Source organism: Peromyscus maniculatus, chromosome 20, assembly GCF_049852395.1.
Source record: "Peromyscus maniculatus bairdii isolate BWxNUB_F1_BW_parent chromosome 20, HU_Pman_BW_mat_3.1, whole genome shotgun sequence".
Lineage (NCBI taxonomy): Eukaryota > Metazoa > Chordata > Mammalia > Rodentia > Cricetidae > Peromyscus > Peromyscus maniculatus.
This window is the reverse complement of record NC_134871.1, coordinates 53,262,345-53,285,768: the sequence shown is the minus strand read 5'-3', so window position 1 is coordinate 53,285,768 and position 23,424 is coordinate 53,262,345. Positions and strand designations below refer to the sequence as shown.

Below are 23,424 nucleotides of genomic sequence, written 5' to 3'. Positions count from 1 at the left end.
GGAGGCACAGTCTTCTCAGTATCTAGCTCAGCTCTCCCCCCAGATTCCTTATCCTATTGGTTCAGGTCACAAAACTTTATCTAACACATATCCTGGGGCTGGAGAGTCCCTCCTTTTCTGACCCATGACCTGTTACACAGCAGACTGCCTGTAACCTAGGGTAAGCTGACAGAGCTTAGAGAAGCAGGTGCTGACTGCCCGCTGGGGAAGGTGGGCCTCACGCCTCCTGCTTACCCATGATTCTCTGAGGACTTAGAGCAGCTCATACTGAAAATGGCCCCCACAATTATTCATTTCTTACAAGTGTCCAGCGTGATGGTTGTGGCCCATGAGAACAAGGCACGGCTCTGTGAGTGCGAGAGTCCCTTCACATTTTATTCCCACAAAAAGCAGGTGGGTCAGCAGTTCTAAGGCAATGTGAAGGTCCACTGCTGTCCCTGCCATGTGAAGGAACCTTTGCTGTGAGGCTCTGGAAAATTGTTCACAGCTGCACAGGATTTGTCAGGGCCTCGTGGACTTCTGTGTGTGACTGGCATCATTACCTCACTCCACATAGAGTAATCCACAGTCATTGTCCCAGGCCCAAGCAGCTTTTGCATTAGCCAACCAGATGACTTCAGTAGAAACATGGCAGGAGCCAGCCCACATCTTTTCATGCTTCAGCAGCAACCCGGTGTGAGGTGTTGATCCCTCTTGGCTTATCCTCTCACTATTGCTCTTGTCTCACACACCAGTCAGTGCAAAGGCTCCACACCGACCGACAATCCAGATCTTCATGATGTATTTTGGAGCTGGTGTAGCAACTCCAGGATAAGCCTGTAATCTCAAGGGGCCTTCTGGGAAATGGATTTGGCTTTTACCCATCGCCTCTGTGAGCCTCTGTGCTACCCAACAGACCTTGCTGGTTCTGTGACTTTCCATTGTCATCATCCTTGCTGGTTCTGTGGCTTTCCATGGTGATCATCCTTGCTGTGACTTTCCATGGTGATCATCCTTGCTGGTTCTGTGACTTTCTGTGGTCATCATCCTGGCTGGTTCTGTGGCTTTCCACAGTCATCATCCTTGCTGGTTCTGTGGCTTTCCTTGGTCATCATCCTGGCTGGCTCTGTGGCTTTCCTTGGTCATCATCCTGGCTGGTTCTGTGACTTTCTGTGGTCATCATCCTGGCTGGTTCTGTGGCTTTCCTTGGTCATCATCCTTGCTGGTTCTGTGGCTTTCCTTGGTCATCATCCTGGCTGGTTCTGTGGCTTTCCTTGGTCATCATCCTTGCTGGTTCTGTGGCTTTCCACAGTCATCATCCTTGCTGGTTCTGTGGCTTTCCTTGGTCATCATCCTGGCTGGTTCTGTGGCTTTCCACGATCATCATCCTGGCTGGTTCTGTGGCTTTCCTTGGTCATCATCCTGGCTGGTTCTGTGGCTTTCCACGATCATCATCCTGGCTGGTTCTGTGGCTTTCCATGGTCATCATCCTGGCTGGTTCTGTGGCTTTCCACGATCATCATCCTGGCTGGTTCTGTGGCTTTCCTTGGTCATCATCCTGGCTGGTTCTGTGGCTTTCCATGGTCATCATCCTGGCTGGTTCTGTGGCTTTCCTTGGTCATCATCCTGGCTGGTTCTGTGGCTTTCCACAGTCATCATCCTTGCTGGTTCTGTGACTTTCTGTGGTCATCATCCTGGCTGGTTCTGTGGCTTTCCACAGTCATCATCCTTGCTGGTTCTGTGGCTTTCCACGATCATCATCCTGGCTGGCTCTGTGGCTTTCCTTGGTCATCATCCTGGCTGGTTCTGTGACTTTCTGTGGTCATCATCCTGGCTGGTTCTGTGGCTTTCCTTGGTCATCATCCTTGCTGGTTCTGTGGCTTTCCTTGGTCATCATCCTTGCTGGTTCTGTGGCTTTCCTTGGTCATCATCCTTGCTGGTTCTGTGGCTTTCCTTGGTCATCATCCTGGCTGGTTCTGTGGCTTTCCACGATCATCATCCTGGCTGGTTCTGTGGCTTTCCTTGGTCATCATCCTGGCTGGTTCTGTGGCTTTCCACGATCATCATCCTGGCTGGTTCTGTGGCTTTCCATGGTCATCATCCTGGCTGGTTCTGTGGCTTTCCACGATCATCATCCTGGCTGGTTCTGTGGCTTTCCTTGGTCATCATCCTGGCTGGTTCTGTGGCTTTCCATGGTCATCATCCTTGCTGGTTCTGTGGCTTTCCATGGTCATCATCCTGGCTGGTTCTGTGGCTTTCCACAGTCATCATCCTTGCTGGTTCTGTGACTTTCTGTGGTCATCATCCTGGCTGGTTCTGTGGCTTTCCACAGTCATCATCCTGGCTGGTTCTGTGGCTTTCCTTGGTCATCATCCTGGCTGGTTCTGTGGCTTTCCTTGGTCATCATCCTGGCTGGTTCTGTGGCTTTCCACAGTCATCATCCTTGCTGGTTCTGTGGCTTTCCATGGTCATCATCCTGGCTGGTTCTGTGGCTTTCCACAGTCATCATCCTTGCTGGTTCTGTGGCTTTCCACGATCATCATCCTGGCTGGCTCTGTGGCTTTCCTTGGTCATCATCCTGGCTGGTTCTGTGGCTTTCCACAGTCATCATCCTGGCTGGTTCTGTGGCTTTCCTTGGTCATCATCCTTGCTGGTTCTGTGGCTTTCCTTGGTCATCATCCTGGCTGGTTCTGTGGCTTTCCTTGGTCATCATCCTGGCTGGTTCTGTGGCTTTCCTTGGTCATCATCCTTGCTGGTTCTGTGGCTTTCCATGGTCATCATCCTGGCTGGTTCTGTGGCTTTCCATGGTCATCATCCTGGCTGGTTCTGTGGCTTTCCATGGTCATCATCCTGGCTGGTTCTGTGGCTTTCCATGGTCATCATCCTGGCTGGTTCTGTGGCTTTCCATGGTCATCATCCTGGCTGGTTCTGTGGCTTTCCATGGTCATCATCCTGGCTGGTTCTGTGGCTTTCCATGGTCATCATCCTGGCTGGTTCTGTGGCTTTCCATGGTCATCATCCTGGCTGGTTCTGTGGCTTTCCACGGTCATCATCCTGGCTGGTTCTGTGGCTTTCCATGATCATCAGCCTGGCTGGTTCTGTGGCTTTCCATGGTCATCATCCTGGCTGGTTCTGTGGCTTTCCATGGTCATCATCCTGGCTGGTTCTGTGGCTTTCCATGGTCATCATCCTGGCTGGTTCTGTGGCTTTCCATGGTCATCATCCTGGCTGGTTCTGTGGCTTTCCATGGTCATCATCCTGGCTGGTTCTGTGGCTTTCCACGGTCATCATCCTGGCTGGTTCTGTGGCTTTCCATGATCATCAGCCTTCAGAACCCTGTTTGCTGACACCCCAGCTGCTTGGGGTGTCCTTTCTTTGTGCAATCACCTTGGTCCATGGTGGAGAAACCTGCCTGGCTTGAATGAGATGCCCTAGAGCATCTGGACAAGGCTGGGAGGAAACTCAGTTGTAGTCTTGGCTGTTTTGCAAGCTTGCTTTTCATGGGTACCCGAGGCATCCTTGATCCAGGAACTCTGGGTCTGAGTGCTAGGCTGTGTTTGTGTCTCGGGCAAAGGCCACACATTCCTACATAGAAGGGTCAACTCCAGCATCTATTTACTCTGCCTGGGGCTTTCTGTGTAGATCTCCAGAGCCAAGTACACCTGGCTGTCCTTTGGTCTTACCTAAGCAACCTGTGGGCACTTTTTTATGGCCACACATCCTCATATTTATGAAGCATCTGATCATTCGGTGGTGTGTGGTGAGGAGCAGGAGTCCAAAGAAACATGGCCTCTGAAGCCAAGCAATACATACTGTGGTTGCCTCTCAGCTCATGCCCAGGTATCAGAAAACCTGGTGGGAGCCAGAGGACTACCCATTGATGGGCCACATGTACTCGGCTTGAGAGCACAGAGCCGAGAAGCTAGAGGGCCAGGCAGAGGGCCTTGTGTACACCTAGGACACCAGTCACCCTGGACTCTCTGTGGAGGGAAGGGCCTTCCAGGCTTGCCGTATGTAGGAGGGAGCGCAGTGGAGTTGAAGGCTGGAGAGAGAACGTGTGATACTCATTACAGTATTGCTGCTGAGCAGCTTCAAGGAAACAGAGTCAAGGCCAGCAGCACCGGTGCAGACCCCCCAGCTCCCAGGCTCTGTGGCTGGTTTCACAGGCAGGAGGCACAGACAAGGCTGCCCAAAGGGTGACAGTGACTGGAGAGGGGAAGTGGGACAAGGTTGAAGCTTTAGGCACCAGAGAGGGGACAGTGTCAGCCATGGCGGTTCTGGCCTCTCCTTTGGCTGGCTTCCTCCTGTTCTCATCACTGCTGTACATGTGCTGGATTCTGCACGGAACTCCTGCTCGTGTCCTCCTAGTGAAGCCCTCAGGAGCCTGGACGCATGTGACCAATCTGTTCCTGCCACTGTTTGCTGCGGCCTTCGACAGTCGCCGCTGTCCAGCCAACAAGCAACTCTGAGCAGTGTGATGCGTCCGGTGTTTCTTCCTCTACATGGTGGATGCAACTGCTGTCCTAAGTCTCCACCCTGACCCCTAGGGAGGGGAAAACAGGGAGCAGGGTGTTGGCTCTCACCTCAGGGTCCAGAGCAGGGTTGCCTGGAGCAGTAAAGAATTCACGAGTACCTGAGAGAGGACAAAAGCCAGCTTCAGGAATATGGCCCACTGTCTGTTCAAGACCCAGGGTTTGATCCAGAGCCCGGTGTGGAGGGTTACTGTCTCTTTGTGGTTCATAGTGCTCTCCATGGAAATCCTAGGGAAAGCATGTTCTGTTTCTGAAAGCTGTGTTTATTCGTGTTAATTATAGGGCCATGCATGTTCCAAACAGGGAAACGAGGAAACCGTAAAGGGAAAAGTAGATTACCTGGGCTCATAATAGCTAGCGATAGCCACTGCTAATACAGCCAGAGATAGCTGTTGCTAGTACGTCTTCTACTCCATTTCAGAACCTGTGAGTACACGCACTCATATATACGTACTCACATGTATTCTTAGCCGGAAACATCTGAGGTGTAATTACGGTCTGTTTTCTCACAGAATATTGCATCAGAAGCATTTTCGTTCTATTTAAGAAGCCGAAATACATCTCGTCATCCCTCAAGTCAGAGGGCTTGAACCATTTTAAGGTTTATATTACATACTGCTAAAATGCACCGCAGAAAGGTGTTAATTTATTCTAGCAGGGGAGGCTCAGGAGCGTCCTGGCAGGCGTTTAACACAGGGCGTTGGAATCCTTGCTAATTGATAGTCAGCAGCGTAGTCTCGTGTTTTGATTTGCCTGTTCTTCATCTCCTGTTGTTTCCTCCCCCCCCCACCGTGTGTGTGTGTGTGTGTGTGTGTGTGTGTGTGTGTGTGTGTGTGTGTGTGTGTGTGTAGGTCATAGGGCAACTTGAAGGTATCGGTTCTCTCCTTCCACTCCAGAGATTGAACCTGGGCCATCCGGCAGCAAGTGCCTTTTCTTCCTGAGCCCTTTCATCAGCCCATTGTTTTCTGTTAAAAATATTTATGTAGCTCCTTTTCAAGTGTGTTCATGGACGTCGTTCTCTTTCTGTGTTCACCCCCTTCCCCCTGGCTCTAATGAAGTCTAACTTCTATGTCTTTCTTCTCCATTGTGTAGTTGGATGGGGTTGGGCAAGGGTGCATTGTGTGATTGCTCCCTCTGCTGAGCAGACAACCGTGGCTTTTACTCTTGCCCCTTGTAATCAGCCACCCTCTCCTACCACTGCTACCACACACACACACACACACACACACACACACACACACACACACACACACACACACACCAGTTCAATTGCGCTGGTGTTTTTAAAAAGATTTCTTCTTAATGATGCGTATGTGTGGGGGGGTAGGTGTGTGCCCATTGGTACAGTGCCTTTGGGGGCTAGAAGAAGGCACATGACCCCTGGGGCTGGACTTAGAAGTGGTTGTGAGCCTCCCGATGTGGGTGCTGGGAACCAGACCTGAGCCCTCTGAAAGAGCGGCCAGCACTCTTAACAGCCGAGCCATCTCTCCAGAATTAAAAAAAAAATTAAACATGGAGTTTTTAAAAATTAATTTCTGGATGTGGTGGTGTATGCCTTTAATCCCAGCATTTGGGAGGCAGAGGCAGATAGATTTCTGTGAGTTCCAGGCCAGCCTGGGCTATACAGTGAGACTCTTGTCTCAAAAAGAAAAAAAATATAATTCCAACTATTTGTGGCTAATAATTAGAAATCCAAGTGATTTTAAATTATTATTATTTTATTTTACGCTGATGGGCATTTGGCCTCCATGTATGTCTGTGTACCACATGTGTACCTGATGCCCATGGAGACCAGAAGAAGTTCCAGATGCCCTGGAACTGGAGCTACATATGATTGTGAGCCCCCATGTAGGTACTGGGAATTGAACCCAGGCCTCTGTCAGAGCAGTCAGTGCTCTTAACCACTGAGCTGTTGTTCACCCACACAAATACAAGTAAGAATGTTCATTAAATCTGAACAGTGTGTTTTTAATGAGTCTACTGACTTATTGGTCTAGAGTTTTGTTGTAGACGCCTGATGTTATCTTAGTCTGACCGTCACAAGTCCTGACCATCTCTCCGTCTCTCCCACCATCCCAGTCCCTGTGCGTCTTATCTCTCTCCTGCCTCATTGCACTGGCTGAGGCATGTTTCCTCTCTGTCGTCCTTCTCCCTGACTCCTAATCCTGTGCACATCAGGGCAGCCACAGGCTTTCCGTAGATGTCCTCGTTGATTTATAAGGAATTTCTTTTCTATTCTTACTGAGTGTGTTGAGTTTTGTTAAGTTCTGTTCTGTGTAGAGTATGGCCACTGCGTGGCTTTTCTGCATCAGTCTTTTAGAACAACACAATTTGACATGAAAATATGTAATATTGACGACTTACACAATGTCCTCTAAGGGAGCTGAACAATAGAATGAAACCGGTATCTGTTAAAATGGATTATTAGATTGGCTTGCATCATGTGGTCTGGGTAATCCAGCAATGGCTGTCTTACACCAGAGAGGCCAAGAACTTGATAGCCACTTAGTTCATGAGGCTGGGTCTCTCAGCAGTCCACACTGGAGCTGCGGGCCTGGAGCATTCCTGGAGAGCTTTTATCCTACACAGAGCTTTGGATGGCTGATGCCGTTGTGTCTGTCTGGAGCAGGAGCCAGGACGTCAGTTCCAGGGCTGGCCTGAAGTGTCCCTCAGAGTGACAGTGGATGAGTTCGAACAGCTGGCTCTTCTGGAAGCAGTCCAGATGTTTTCCAAGGGTCTGGTTACCCAGAGCTCCCACTGGGGGCAGCCAGGCACAGGCAGAGATCTGACAACAGCCATTCAGGTGACTGATGGCTTGTCCCCCACAGTTCAGATTGTTCGAAGAGCACAAAACGGATCACATCAAGGGGTGTGTGTGTGTGTGTGTGTGTGTGTGTGTGTGTGTGTGTGTATGTATGTGGGTGTGGGTATGTGCACGCGCACACGCATGCACATAGATCATAGGTTCAATGTGCAATTAACATTCTCAGAAGTTCTTAACTTTAAACAGAGGCTCTTAGTGAGGCCTGGGTCTCCCTGTCTCAAGCCAACCAGTAGCCCTCCCCCGACATCCCTACCCTTTATGACCAGCCAGCCCGCTCTCGCTTGGAATATTTATGGTGGAGACAGGCACCAGTTGTCCAGTGTCTGTCGGTGGTGATGGCATTTCTGCAGTGGACTGTTGCTGCACCAGAGGCCCAGCCTGCTGCCACAGGTGGCACAAGTCAGTGAGTGGGAGGCAGGGCTGGCAGAGAACTGATTTGCATACAGTGATGTAGCAGATGGGAACACAACACAGGCATTCTTGGCCTCAAGATGCCTCATGGCAGATTTAGATGTAGTTCGTGCAGAACATGGTGACCACAGACGGGTGGGCACTTCATCACAAGTGAAGGTTTGGGGTCATAATGCCACACCTGACCTTAATCCCCTGGCTGGAGATGCTGCCCAGGTCTGCAAACCTCTGGGACAAAGACAATAATCACTCCTTCAGGTTGTTCTTGTCCCACAGTGGACAGCTGTGAGGGGTGACAGTCCTCGGGGTATTTTTGCAGACAGTAATGAAAAGAAAACACCCAGAGGCGAGTGAAATTAATCAAGGCCAGAGCGAGGCCTGGTCACCTGGCTCAGCTTTAGAACCATGGCAGGCACCTTTCGTTCTACCCCGTGTGCTGAGGGCAGGCTCACAGCAGGCCAAAAGCCCCTCTGCTCTTTGTACTTTAAAATAGCATCGATGTAAGCCAGTGGTTCTCAACCTGCGGGTCTCAGCCCCTTTGGGGCTTGACAACCCTTTTACAGGGGTCACCTAAGACCACCAGAAAATACAGATATTTACATTATGATTCACAACAGTGGCAAAATTATAGTTATGAAGTAGCAATGAAAATAATTTTATGGTTGGGGGTCCCCACAATGTAAGGAACTGTATTAAAGGGTCACAGCATTAGGAAGGTTAGAACCACTGCTGTAAGTGAAGAATTCGAGTTTTTCAGTGCAGATTTGTAAAGCAGAGCAGCCTGCCTTGTGCTGGCTTTGGCATCTCAGCTGTGATGTTTCTGTGTGGGCTCTTTGTCCTCCTGCGATGGAGGGATGTGTGATATTAGTGTTTGACCCACATAGGAAGCTGAGGTTACGCGTGATCGGACACTTGAGCGCTACCCACCCTGCACCGCATCTGTTACCTTCATCCCTAAGAGCCTCCTTGTCCATCGCTGCTGTGGGTTCACAGGTGACAGTTAGTACAGGAAGCCACTTGTCCAAGGTCTCCATGCTAGCAAGGGAAGGGGCAGAGATTTGTACTTGATCTCACTCCAGGGTCTTCCCACTGGCATCTTCAACTCCATGATTTGGGGGCCCTGACTCACAGGACCACGTCAGTTTAGAAACGCACTTTGGACCAGTTTTTCAGTTGTTTATTCTTACTAAAGCTTTAATTATGCTGTCGTACTGGTGAGACTTTATGGGCATAGCTCCTGACATTACCCAGAGACATCCTCACAGCAAACTCCCCAGTTCTCTGTCTCCTACAGTCTTCCCTCCCTCTCTTCCGTAATGTTCCCAGCGCCTCGGGTGCAGGCGTTGACTGCCTAAACATGAGCTGAACCAGGACAACGATAGACATGCCGAAGTGGACAGGGGAAAGACCATGAGGCCTCAACCTTACACAAAGAATTACAGATAGCTAAAGAATGCTGAGAGCGGGAGAAACAGTCTTCCCCAGGGAGGAGCACACCAATTGGCTATCCACTACCGAATCGTCAGCCCCAAAAACATACATTCAAGTAACATTGTACAGGTTATATCTAGGAATGTGTATGTGTATACATACATGTATATGCATGTAACAACTATTAATGAAAAAAAAAAAAAGAGGCCATGAACTTGAAAGAGCAAGAAAGGGTAAATGGGAGAGTTCGGAGAGAGAAGCGAGGAGGAAATTATGTACTATTAATCTCAAAAATAAATAATTTAAAAAAATTGTGTACCGGTTTATGTTGCTGCCATGGCAAAGGCCTTAAGTCCGGTGCCTCTAGTGCCATAAACACCATCCTAATGTATGGCAGGAGACGCCCAATGCAGGCTACGGTGTAGGTATGAGCAGGACCCTTGGAAGCCCAGGTTTTCCAGCTCCTGCGGTCCCATGCATGTGTTGGCTCATAGCTTCTTAGCCACAGTGCCCCACTATTGCATGTCAGTGGCTTTCTCCACTATAAGGAAAGGTTCATGTGCTGGTGTTAGGCCGACCACACAGTCAAGGGTACCCTTCCATCTCAAGGTCTCTACTTGTTATCATTACTGCTATTTATTTTGCAGGCCTGGGGATTAAATCCAGGGCCCTGCAAATGCTAATTAAATACCTTACCGCCGAGTTATCCCCCAGCCTGCAAAGTCTACCCTGACCACTGAACCGTCCTCTCTGTATATGTACAGTAAACAATGACAGGCCCCAACGCTAAGGTCACTGGACCTTTAAAAGCTATCATCCTGCCGACCAAGGTCACTGAATGCTTCAAGTAATGAGTTTGAAAAGATCATTTTGTGAACATCAGAATTTTAACTGAATCCCTTTGTTTCTTCCTTCAGAACTTGCCACCACTGACGGAATGTGGCGACACAGGGTGTTAAGATCCTCTGATTTCCCCTTGTTTTTAAAGAATCAATCTGTGGTGCTTTTCTACAGAACGATTTTGTTTGCCTTAGATTTGGAACTTCATATAAATTCATAGTAGCTGGTTTTCAACTCAGTATTAAGTATCTAATCCATGTGGTATTATAGGAAAAACTGTTGTTTTTGTTTCATGCAGATTTGGACTTAAAACCACCACGAAAGTCAATTGGAAGCAGTTTTTAACGACGTTTTATGAGCGGCAGGGGTTGGACGTCATTAAGGCAGCTCCCCTGAAGAAGAGAAGCAGGTATGTTTAAAACCAGTTTCCAAACTGCACTGTGCATTGGGTCAGAGATGATGCAAACTCTTTTTTTTTGTTTTTTCATTTATTCAATGACCAACTGTCTCCATTGACTAATTGTAAACTTTCACCTAGCGTTTTAGAGTTCAGAAATAATTTTGCATTCACTTTTCATGCTTAAAGTATCCTTAAACAGTGGGGGTGGCCTTCTTGTTCCAGTTTCTAGAGAAAAAGGAGCCTGGGTAAGACCGGTGGGGCCACACACCCAGAGCTCGAAGGCTCCCCCAGCACACACAGCACCTGCTCACAGGGGTCCCTCCACTCCAAGTGTGTCCCCGGGAGACGGTGTACAAGCACACACCTGCTGTGTGTTTTATGGAGAGGGAGATAACCTGCTTTCTTACTGCTCTTCTTGCCTTAGGAACCAGTGTTTGTTTCCTGCTAAATGTCTGTTGTAACTTCTCCTTCCTCCTCCTCCTCCTCCTCCTCCTCCTCCTCCTCCTCCTCCTCCTCTTCTTCTTCTTCTTCTTCTTCTTTTTGGTTTTTCGAGACAGGGTTTCTCTGTGTAGCTTTGGAGGCTGTCCTGGATCTTGCTCTGTAGACCAGGCTGGCCTCGAACTCACAGAGATCCTCCTGCCTCTGCCTTTCCAATGCTGGGATTAAAGGCGTGCACCACCACTGCCTGGCCCTGTTATACCTTCTAACTGGAAGTTGTAGAGGCACCTCAGAAGTATAAAACAAATCAAAGACTAAGATGAAGCTTGAAAATTTAGACTTTATCTCCCAGGAGTCACTTCTGTGTGAACTTTATTGATTAGCCATGAAGAAAATAGACAAAGTGGCTTTTTTGTTTTTCTTGTTTTGTTTTTTAACAAATATGTAATTTCATCAGGTGCATTGAGAGTGATCAGCCCTATTGCAAAGCAAAATGTACCACAGAGTTAGTTCTCACTCTGCTTCCTTGGGGCCTGTTCCCCCTGAGGACTCAGGGATATTTAATGACCTCCCTGGCTTTCAGCTTTCCAGGTGTTCAGAGTAATCCTGATCTGCTGTGAGGAGGCAGCTGTGAGAATGTGTCTTAAGCAGTTACTTCCATTTTCTTACCATCTTCTTGTCTGGTAGCACCCTGTCTAGGGCTATCCAGGATAAAATTAAAGTTTTATTTATTTGTGGCATTTTTTAAAAAAATTAGAGACAAGGTCTCACTGTGTGACCTAGGCTGACCTTGAACTTATCATCTTCCTGTGTAGGATGACAGATGTGTGCCACCATGTCCAGCTGCTGGCTTTCACTAGCTTTAAAACAGCAGTCCTCCAATGGGGGGGGCAGTATACCTCCTAGGAGGCTCTTGGAAATATCACAGGACATTTTTAATTGACATGGTGGAGGCGATGATGTCTAGTGAAGTCTACAGTAGGGAGGCCAGAGGTGCAAGAGGTCTTCCCACAATGGAGAAGAACCTGCCACCATGCCTGATATCTGTAACAATAGGTCAGTGGGGATTGCTTGCCCGGTATCTGCTTGCACCAGTACAGTCTAACTTTCACAACACTCTCTTCCAGTTAGTCATGTGAGCCATGAGGCACAGAGCTAGAGTACATTTTTGCAAAGGAGTAGTCAGTGTGTTGTTGCAGAGCTGTATAGACAGTGTATCAAATCCCCAACACGTGTGAGAAGGGTCCCATACACAAACCATCCACTATCATGCCCCACCTTGTGGGAATAGAAGATATCTATTGAGCAGCGAGGAAAGGAAGGCCCATAACTGAATTTTATTACAAGGTATCTAATTTTTCAATTGCTGTAACAAAACACCATGACCAAGGTAATGTATAAAAAAGAGCATTTATTTGGGCCTCATGGTTGCAGAGGGTTAGAGTCCATGACCATCGTGGTGGGGAGCATGGCAGTAGGCAGGCAGGCAGGCAGGCATGGTGCTGGAGCAGTAGCTGAGAGCTCACATCCTTAGCCACAAGTAGGAGGAAGAGAGAGAGCTAACAGGGAATGGCATGGGCTTTTCGAAACATCAAGGCTCACCTACAGGGACGCACCTCCTCCAACTAGGCCACACCTCCTATTCCTTCCCAAACAGTTCAACCAACTAGGGACCAAACATTTGAATATATGAGCCTATGGAGATCATTTTTATTCAGAGCACTATACAGGGGCCTCACTTTCTGATGAGAATTTACAAGGAAGCTTTAGCTTTCAAAGTGGATAGCCATGGCCTCCAAGAACACTCATGTGGTTGATGGAGCTTCAGGGTAAAAGTTGAGGTGAGAAAGGACAAAAAGTCCTGAGCGTGCAAGTGGCCATGACATAGTCACTGGAGGGCAGAGGCCGGGACTCTGAATGTCCTCAGATGTGAGTATGAACATTTGATGTGTTGCAGCTTACTGCCTGCCCTAGGGTCCTGGTGGTCAGCCATCTCTGGTTTCCTTCCTGGCCTTTTTGTGAGATCAAATTCATAGGTTTGAAAGATGTCTGACTAGGGTTGCTCGGGATTGGGGGCAGTTGGGAGCAGGATAGCACAGCTAATAATGGATGGCTGTGCACGTCTCCTCCAGGACAGTTCTCTGTCTTCCCGCACCTAGTGGCAAATAGGCCTGCCCCTGTATACTACCCTTTTCGAAGAAAGAGCCCCTGCAAAGCCAGTACTGTGAGAGTTGTAGGGCGCTTGCTTTTTACACCAAGAACAAGTCCAATATCCTTCCCGGTTTTCTCCTGCTCCTCTTCCTAGCACTGACTCTAGAAACCAGTCTCGCAAGGAAAATATCGTCAAGAAGTTATTCAAGTACTCGGAGGAGCGCTACACAGCCCTGAAGAAGGCCTTGTTGATTATCAACACGGTGAGAGCCTGAACCCTTCTCTGGAAAGAACCACAGGAGTTAGGAAAGTTCACACTCAGTGTAGCCAATGAGTGGAAAGATGGTTGGGAGGGCTACATCTTATCCATCAGGACAGGGTAACCAAAAGGACCAAGTTGACAAGCATGTAAAGACATTGAGTTCTCATATGCTACTGATGGGAGTGAAAACTAGTGCAGCTGTTGTGAAGAATAGTGTAATGGGTTTCTTAAAGATCAAATAATAGATCATGTGACCCAGTGATTCCATACCTAGGTATCAGCCAAGAGAAACGGGAACACATCTTCCCAAAGATGCATGTATAAATGTTTCTTTTTTTTTTTTTTTTGGTTTTTTTCGAGACAGGGTTTCTCTGCGTAGCTTTGCGCCTTTCCTGGAGCTCACTTGGTAGTCCAGGCTGGCCTCGAACTCACAGAGATCCGCCTGCCTCTGCCTCCCAAGTGCTGGGATTAAAGGCGTGCGCCACCACGCCCGGCAATGTATAAATGTTTCAAGCGACACTATTTGTCATGTTCCACCTGAAGATAACCCAGACACAGATACGTAGTATGTGACATGTTCATATACTACCAATTAGGAATGAAAAGGAGGGGAATACTGTGAGGGAGAGGGAACACAGATGTTCAGGAGGCGGGTTTGGAGGGGATGCAAATGTTCCAGTGTCCATGATGGTGGCCACGCAATGCTGGGCGTGCATCAGAAGTAAGGAAGTTGTCAGTGACTCCTATTTGGATGTTTAAACACTGTCATTCAAAACCAAACCATAAACAAGCATAGTTAGTTCAATGTACCTCAGAGAACCTAACTTCCGGAGTTGGTAGATGTGAGTGTGAACACTTGCTGTAAAAGCATAAGGACCTTAGTTTAAATCCCCAGCACTGGGGGAAAAACGAGCCAGCCATGGCCATGTACCACGCACTCAGTGTCATTGAGAAGAGGGCAGATGTGTGGCTAGGGCTCTCCAGCAGCTAGCCTTGCTCCAGGTTCAGAGAGAGACCCTGTCTCCATAAAGTAGCATGACATCAGAACACCTGTTAACCCTTTCTGGCCTTCACATGTAACATGGGACATCTGCACTCGTGTGTGTGTGTGTGTGTGTGTGTGTGTGTGTGTGTGTGTGTGTGCATACACCACACATGCACATAGAAAATAATAACAAAAAATAAGAATTTCAAGGGCTCAGCGTTTAGGAGCATTTGCTGCTCTTTCAGAGGACTGGGGTTCAGTTCCCAGCACCCGACTTCCTGTGACTCCTCTTCCAGGACATCTGACACCCTCTTCTGGCCTCCAAGGGCACCAGGCACACACAGGTGCACACACACACTCATATGCAGGTACTCACACATACACCATATAAAAATGAATTCAACACGTAAGATCTCTGCTCTCTTCTCAGCTTCTAGGCCCATGTTTATCCCACACTGTGCCAGTCAGTGGCAGCTGCTGATTGACACTCAGAATGTCCCTCTCCAAGGTGGAGGCTCTGTATTCCCACCTTCCCAGAAAACAGAGGCTCTTAATTTTCATATTTAGTTAACTTACCCACAGTTCAGTTCCACGGGGACATGCTTGCCTCAGGAGGCTTTGCTTCTAGTATTTTCTATAAGCAACATGGCAGAGATCTCTCCCTCATCAACTGTCCCTCTGTGTAACCCATAAGGTTGGAGATACTGGAAACACCTCTGATTGATGTTCTGAGTAAATTGACAAGCCCAGCGGAATTCTGCTGGGGAATTCTGAGCCAATGGGCGGGGCTGGGAGGATGAGGGCTCTTCATGCTGTGGGGACGCTAGGGAGGGGGTTGGTCTGTGCTTCCCCAAAGGACTTCATTCCTCCAGGCCATCTCCTGCTTGTTGCCTGGTAGAACTATTCTAGAAAGGGCCTGAGAACATCTCAGAGGCTCACACCTCTGCTCTGGTCACACGTGGTGTGTGTAGCGGCCGTTGACTGCTGTTTTAGGTCGTGACTCAGCTTGGCCAAAGCCAATGCTTTACTATTACTGAGTATGTCCATGGTATTTCCTGCCTCTGAAAGTGTTGTTTGTAATTCCTAATCTTATCTACACTTTCCTACTCAGACGCCCAACGGACACATAAGTTGGGAAGAACTGCGACACATTCTGAACTGCGTGGTCGCAAAGTTAAGTGACTCAGAGTTCAATGAACTCAAGCAGACGTTTGACCCCGAGTGCACCGGGTCCCTGAAGGTCAGCTGCCTACTGGATGCGTTGGATGACAGTCCTAAGGTATGTCTGTGACCATCTCTCAGTTGGATGACTCCCGAAGCCAGGAAGTGAGTGTTCTTAGCAAAATCCAGTTTAAGTGAATTAATGACTTCACATTTTCACATATTTTCATTTCAAGTTACAGTTAAGAGGTTGCTTGGTTGAAGTTTTTGTTTTCTAAAGCATGTTGAGGATGTCATCTGGCGTTTCTGAAAAACCTGCCCTCAAGTGACAGGTGCCAGGTCTTGCAAAGGAGTATTTGGGAGTCACATGTGGTCCCAGCACTTGACAGTCTGAGGCAGGAGAAATGCTGTGAGTTCGGGGCTGCCCTGGGCTAAAGGGAGTACCAGGCTAGCCAGGGCTACATAATGAAATGATACCCTGTCTCAAAAAAACAAAAAACAAAAAACAAAAAACAAAACAAAACAAAAAAACAAAACAAAAAAAAACCAAAAAAAAAAAAAAAAACAACTATAACATGTTTGAGAAGAGGTCCCATACCCTGATCTGACATGTTTTAGGGGTCACCACCCATCTCCCCTGGTGTCTCCTAGTAGCTTTTAGTCATTGCTGCTTTTGACTGAAAAAATAAGCAGTTTTATTAAAAGTAGCTCTGCAGCAGCCATTAGCTTTGGCAGTCTTTAAGAACATTTAAAAAGTCCGATTGGTTGCATGCATGGCCTCGTTATCAGAATGGTGGGCTATTTGCCTTCACCATGGAGGCAAAATGCTATGCTGAACGTAGACCCTCACATACCCAAGTGTGAAATACTAAGTCAAAATGTATAGGTATGTATGTCCATGCCTTTACACACACACACACACACACACACACACACACACACACACACACACACACACCACTTCTTTTTAAGAATAAAGATGGTGGGAAATGATGGAGGGGTTTATGGTCCCACAAGTAAGACATTGGCTTATGCCCATACCTGGCCATATGAGTCAGGAGGGATCGGACCTGTGTGCCCACGCAGTACCTCAAGGTATGCCTTGACTCAGTTTGCCACCGGTGCTGGAGAGCAAGATCAAATGAGTTCTCAGGGCGTGGAGGTCATCTGGGGTGGGAGCTTGAGCCGGTGTTCAGTGTGTGGCCACCATCTCCATGAGCTGAGTCCAGGGCCAGAGAGTGTATCTCTTGAAGACACATGTCTTTTGCAACAAGATTGGTGACAGCAGCAGCCCGTGGTGTTGCTGTGGAAACCCAGCAAGATAAAGTATACACACAAAAACGTTCCCAATCTAAACATCCCGTCTCAGTCATTTTGATGATTGCCTGCCTGTCTCTTGCGCAAGCACTGAGCCACTGGTCCATCTTAACCTTGCTTGCAGAGAGAGTGGTAGCGTTTTCAGTGCCTTTCCTGTGTAGGATAGGACAGACCCTGGCTTAGCACAGGTCGACAGCGCTCAGGGCTTCTTACCCTTGGGCAGTACAGTGGCTGTGCACATTTTCAAGCCAAACCAAACGGAGACTATAAGCAGCCTCTCCGTGCAGCAAAGGACATGGCCTCTGCTAGATGTAACCTGAGCTTGGCTCGTGCACACACACACACTCAAACCTGTTATGTGTATGTGTGCACACACTCAAACATATCATATACATGTGCACACACTTAAACCTTCCGTATATGTGTGCGCGCACACAAGCCTGTCATACGTATGTACAATACACTCAGACCTCTCATATGTGTAAGCATATACACTTCCAACCCTATGATTTGTATGCAGACACACACACACTTTATCAAAAGCAGTCATATTGGAGTATAAATTACGCTTTTTAAATCATACACATCTACCATATGCATTTTGATGGGTTTGGATATATGTTTTTATATATTGCACCCGACTTTGTCTATAAATAAGTTCACATTAATGTGTTTCAGTCTCTCATCTTTAATAACGCCATTACTAGCATTTAACACAGTGAGGTTTGCCACCTAATTTTAAAGGATGCTTCATGTTCTCCTTTGTTATCATCTTGGTATCCAGTTTGTTTTCCCTTTCAGTAATTCTGCTCCAACCTGGACCAGTCAGGCAGAGCCAGCTTTCAAATCCAAGCCTGTAGCTTCCTGTTGCCCCTCGGGAAGAACTGTTAATGATAAAGTTTCTCTTGTTCACTTAGGTGAGAAAAATGTCCCCCTCTACAGACACCAAGGCACCTGTGCCTGTGGCTTGGGATTCAGTAAGTACCATTAGCCTTCTGTTTATGGCCTCCTTCCCCATGTGCTCTGAGGGTGCCTGCATACCTGCTTCCAATGCGGTAAATGTATTTCTTCTCCTGGGTTAGGTAGAAGAAATGCTGCGTGATGCCATCACCAGGAACCTCCAGACCTTTTACGGCATGCTGCTGTCATATGACCTTGGGGACACAGGGACCATAGCAAGAAATAACTTCAAGAAAGTCATACGCGTGTTCTGCCCGTATCTATCGAATGAGCACTTTATAAAGTAAGTTCACAGGTCCTTCACTCCCTGCTTCTCCCCAGCCTGCTCCATGACACCTGTGGATAATATCGGTAACAGACACTATCTGTTGAATCCTCACTGAGCAGCACACTGAGAGTTTACCATGTGTGATTCAGTTTCACCCCCATCATTAAAGAGGCTGGATGGAGAAGCTGTGAGGCCCCAGTGAGTTGGGGACACAGGTTTCATATGGGTCTCTGGGATCACTGGCTGTTCCTATTGCTTTTTATTTTTAAAAAAAGGTGTAAGTGTACATGTGTGTGTCTCTGTGTATATACATACGTGTGCGAGCACAGTACCTGTGAAGGTCACACATCCTCCTGGATACTTGAGGTTGGGCTTCCCAATTTTTAGCCTTGGGCTGGAGAGCTAGCTCAGAGGATAAGAGTACATACTGCTCTTACAGGGGACCCAAGTTCAGTTCCCAGCACCCACATCCGGCTGCTCACAGCTACATGTAACTCCAGCTCCAGGGGCTCCAATGCCTCTGGCCTCCCTGGGCACCTGCACTTGAATGTACTGACACATAACATCTGTGCAAAATATACAGCTATATACACAGAGACATACCCACCAACACATAGGCTTTTAAAAATTCTGAATTTTAGCCTTTTTTTTTTTAAATGGGAATGCTCTGATAATTTTTCAACTTCAGACTCTGCAGTAAGTTTCAAGACGCAGCCTCAGGAAGGATCCTGTACAAGAAACTTCTGTTGACCATCGGGGTCAATGTCCCACCAACCACCTCTCCACCTTCTGTTCCGAAGGATCAGCCCAACGAACAGTTGCAAAAAGAGGAGCACATCCCACCAGAGCTTCCCGAGAGGTAAAATAAGGGTGAAGGCAAGGCACTTGAGCACCAGGGGCCTTGCTGGAGGAGACACTTGCTGCTCTGCATCATCAGAGTTGTGATCAATTAAGAAAGGTCAGCGCACTGGCTGTGCGTGGTTAGAGCAGGTGGGGCCCCTGCCAGGAATAGCACCCACTTGCAGAATTTAGCAATGAAAGCAGATAGTCCCAGAGCCGGGGGGGGGGGGGGGGGGGGGGACACCTTGCCGAGGTTGCTCTAGTGTCGACAACCTCGGACTGTCGCCTCTCAGACAGCTTGACTGCTCTGCGTCTGCGTGCATCCACACCTCTGCTCTCACAGGAGTTAGTCTTCGCCACAGCTTACCGTTCACTGTAAAGCACACCCACAAACACAGCGAACGTCTTCTAATACGAGAGGATGGAGCTGTTAAAACGATAGCCGCAGTGAACGGTCTGAACTGTCAACCAAAACACACTTGGTGAGCTGCAAAAAAGACCAGACTGATGGATATTCTGGCTTTCGCTTCCTTTTGAAAAGTATCGGTTCAGTCTAAGGAGAAGGTGCCGTTTAACTGCTTGTTCATAGCATGTCAGGAGCCCGCAGGCATGGCGACACCCGGGAGGTACCATCTTGTCATTTCTCTTTTTCAAAGTTCTTCAGCATAGGATGATGGAGATTGTCATTTAAGAGAAAGCTTAAATGTCTGGCGACATGTCTCCCCAAAGCCAGGACAAGGGATAATGGCTGTTAAGCTGCTCATAAAGCAGGCTTTCCTAGAGGGAAGACTGGGACTCTGCTCTACATAGCTGTCTCATAGCTGTCCCGTTCTTTCTGGAGGGCCCAGGAGACTGTGGAGGGTGGGGAAAGAATGATCTTCCAACCGCACATCCTCTCGTAACACATTTTGTGAATTAAGTTGATTCTACAGAGCCACTCAGGATAGCCATGACTTCCCTGATCTACCACAGATGGCCCGTGACTTCCTTCGCCTGGTTACTACAAAGCTTTGTCTAACTCGAAGCTTCCCTGTAGGCCCTGACTTTGCTTCCCTGGTTCATTCGTGAAAGCATTCTGTTTTCAGTCTTACGTGCAGCCCATTGTGGCGGTGGAGTCATGGCCACAGGAATGTGAGGCAGGTGGTCACACTTGTATCCACAGTCTGGAAGCAGAGAAAGATGGATGCCGGCGTTGGCTTGCTTTCTCCTTTGTATGCAGTTCGGGCCCCCAGCCCAGAGCATGGTGCTGCCCACTTTTACTGTGGGTCTCCCCATCTCATTTAGCCTAGTCAGCATAATCCTCCCTGGCATGCCCCAAACAGTCCCTCCCAGGTGTCCCTGGTGGCTTGTCTCTAGGCGATTCCAGATCCTGTCTAGCTGACAACACTACCCATCACATGCGCCCAGCCTCATGCTATTTCCATCCAGCTCCAGGTTGAGAGTCTTAGTGTGAAGACAGTATCGCCCTTTCTCGCTGGCTGGTCGCCATGCCCCGGCAGCAGGACCCTCTGCGTGGATCCTGGGCCGCTGAACTGCAGGCCTGGCTCTGCAGCCGACCAGCACAGAAAGGAAGTCCCACCCTCTGGTGGGGGTTATAAACCCCCGGTGCTGTCGTGGGATACATGGGGAGCAGGTGTGGCATGTCATCTGATGGAGAGCTGAGTGCCTGCTTGTGATTTCAGAACCCAACCCACGAGGGACAAAATCATAGAGGCCAAGATGATGACCAAGGAAGAAGTCATCGACAGACTCAAGCTCTGTATCCAGCAGCAGGACCCGGTGTTCAAAAAGCAGTTTCTTAGCATCAGCAAGGAGCCCGATACAAAGATCGGCCTGGAGGGCTTCCGGAAGGTAGGAACCCATGCCCCGTGGGGCTTCCTTCCTGACTGGGTCCATGAGTCCTAGCCCGCTGGTATACATGTTTCATTCATTGTTACTGCCCATTTATTCTGCAGTGGGGAAGGGGGCTGGCAGGCAGTAAAAGAATTGACAGGCAGTGCCACCAAGAGACCAGTTTATCTAATATATCGTGAGGCAGGGGGCACAGGCTGGGCAGTCACGAGAGCGCCAGCCTGCAGCCCGGAGCTGGCCGCAGTGCACAGACTCAAGGCCACTCCATCTCCGGTGCCACTCAGTGACTTGAGAGGATTCCCAGGGCCCCAAATCATCAGCTTCGGCAAATTCCTTCCAAGAATAGGTCCAGTATGGATAGGGCTTGGTTTGGGTGTTTAACCCTTTCTTGCTGTACTGTTGGGCTAGCCATGGATACCTGGCTCTGTGCACTGGGGGGACCTTGGAGGTGGGAGTGCCGAGCTGTCTGGGCCCCTTCACGTCAGCGAAGGATCCTCATGATGTCAGGTAACAGATCTGGGATTTGTTCCTCTAAGGGGAAAAACACTGGCATTGAAATCTGGGAGAGGCAGGGTGCTTATGGAACCAGCAGGTTTGTGCCAGAAAAGCCTCAGCTTGAAGGGTCCTGCATGGGCTTTCGGAGTTAATTTACACTATTGCTTAAGATTCCTGCAGTGAGTCTCCAGCCAGCAACACTGTGGCTGTTCCTCTGGAAGGCATCTCAGTTACTATGCTGCAGTGGCCATGTGGACAGGCCAGAAAGCAGTGGAATCAGTTTCCAAGAAGATGATACTCACTTGAGTGCCCGCTGTTTACCTGATGTCTGCCTCCAGGCCAGACATCGTAAGCAGAGGCCCAGATTATGAGGTTTTTTTTTCTACTGTCTTCACCCTATGTTCCCATTTAGAGCAGTTTCAGTTAAAGGCTTTGAACATGATTCTGTTGTCTTAGTTAGGGTTTCTGTTGCTGTGATGAAACACCATGACCAAAGCAACTTGGGGAGGAAAGGGTTTATTTGGCTTACACTTCAGCATCACTGTTCATCATCAGAGGAAGTCAGGGCAGGAACTCAATCAGGGCAGGAACCTGGAGACAGGAGCTGATGCAGAGGCCATGGAGGGGTGCTGCTTATTGACTTGCTTCCCATGGCTTGCTCAGGCTGCTTTCTTATAGAACAAGGACCAGCAGACCAGGGATGGCCCCGCCCACCATGGGCTGGGCCCTCCCCCACCAATCACTAATTAAGAAAATGCCATACAGTTGGATCTTATGGAAGCACTTTTTTCATGTGAGGTCCCCCCTTTCAGATGACTCTAGCTTGTGTGAAGCTATCCTGCCCAGCTGTAGTCTATCACTGTCAGCACAGAAGGGACTCTCAATGTACTCTGGGTGCCTAGCCGGATTCAGCACTTAGTAAAGATTCTCCTCACTGGGGCTCAGGAAATGCCCCGGGGAACAGCTGAGCCTCCATGGTGGAGGGTGGGTGAAGGAGGGTGCATAGGCTTAGCTCAGGGATTGGACTCCCTGTTCCCAAAAGCTGCCTGATGTCCAGGCTGCCGTAATGGGGTCACCAGCTTTGTTTGGGGTCCTTGACACCTCATTTTGTCAACAGAAGCCACACAAGACGCTCAGAAGTCTGTACTTATTTCTCTGTGTTCCAGCTCCAGCCTTGGCCAGGGAACAGCTGGATTCTCAGGGCAGGTAGCCACACCCCAACTGGTACAGCAGCAGGCACACTGACCACTGACCCTTATTTAGGACTACTCGGCAGGAAGCTCAGTTTTCTGAGGATGTCAGCTGGGCTCCATGAGTTTCCAGAAGTTCTATGCCTTTACCAAGGTCCTGACTGCCCATGCCACAGACGCTGAGAGAAGTGTGCCGTCTGTTGGGTATCTGTGGGTTTGTTTGTTGCAAGGTTCTTTTATGCTCTGTTGATGTTGTGTGATTCACCCTGAGGCTGTTACTGAGATAGATTTCAAAACACTGAGGTCCCTGCGTGTCTGTGTGACTCTGGATACAGAGTGATGCTGCACAGCCTCAGGGCCATTTTCCTTCTGGTTTCTTTTGCTGACTAGTAATCTGGTACTGGATTTTCTCACCTTCGGCTTTCAAACTCACCGGGCACTTACAAGCAAGCCCCTTGTGGGCACGTTTAATTCACTTTTCATAAAATGTAGTTGAGCACCGGGCAGTGGTGGCGCATGCCTTTAATCCCAGCACTCGGGAGGCAGAGGCAGGTGGATCTCTATGAGTTCGAGGCCAGCCTGGGCTACAGAGTGAGTTCCAGGAAAGGCCAAAGCTACACAAAGAAACCCTGTCTCAAAAAACCAAACAAAAAAAAATGTAGTTGAGCATCTTAGTTTTTTCACTACCCTGGACATCTCCTGGTTTCTTTTCTGCCTCTTCTTGCCATTAGGTTATTCGACTACTTCTATTGTCCCATGTTCCCCTGTAACCCTTTCCGAGCGGATGAAGTTTCTTTCCTCTTGTAAAGGCTGCACTGGAGAAGGCAGCCCACTGCTTGCACCTCCACAGCGGTGCAGGGCGCTTCAGTCCTGTGAACAAAGCTCCTGAAGGAAGCCGTGTCTGCAGAGACTGGCTAACTGATTAGAACCCCAGCACCAAGGAGAGACTGGAATGTTGCAGGTCCGGAGGAGGCTAATAACCTGATCTTGGGCTCATTCTAGCCCCCTGGCACAGCCCACCTCTGTGTGGAACTGACATCTTGTGACAGATTAAACCTCGTGGAGTCAATTCACTAAGCAGGGGACTAG

At 48.7% G+C, this 23,424-nt stretch overlaps 1 protein-coding gene across 3 annotated transcripts in view; it reads left to right on the top strand.

Annotated features, from left to right (window-relative positions):
- Efcab6 (EF-hand calcium binding domain 6) overlaps positions 1-23,424 on the top strand; it is a 203,392-nt gene that overhangs the window by 102,535 nt on the left and 77,433 nt on the right. For all 3 annotated transcript variants that reach the window (XM_042264721.2, XM_042264722.2, XM_042264720.2), the window contains 7 exons: positions 10,316-10,426; positions 13,161-13,269; positions 15,365-15,532; positions 17,649-17,708; positions 17,814-17,974; positions 18,648-18,818; positions 20,482-20,650. In XM_042264721.2, coding sequence (XP_042120655.1) covers positions 10,316-10,426; positions 13,161-13,269; positions 15,365-15,532; positions 17,649-17,708; positions 17,814-17,974; positions 18,648-18,818; positions 20,482-20,650 — 949 coding nt within the window. The remainder of the gene's footprint in view (positions 1-10,315; positions 10,427-13,160; positions 13,270-15,364; positions 15,533-17,648; positions 17,709-17,813; positions 17,975-18,647; positions 18,819-20,481; positions 20,651-23,424) is intronic.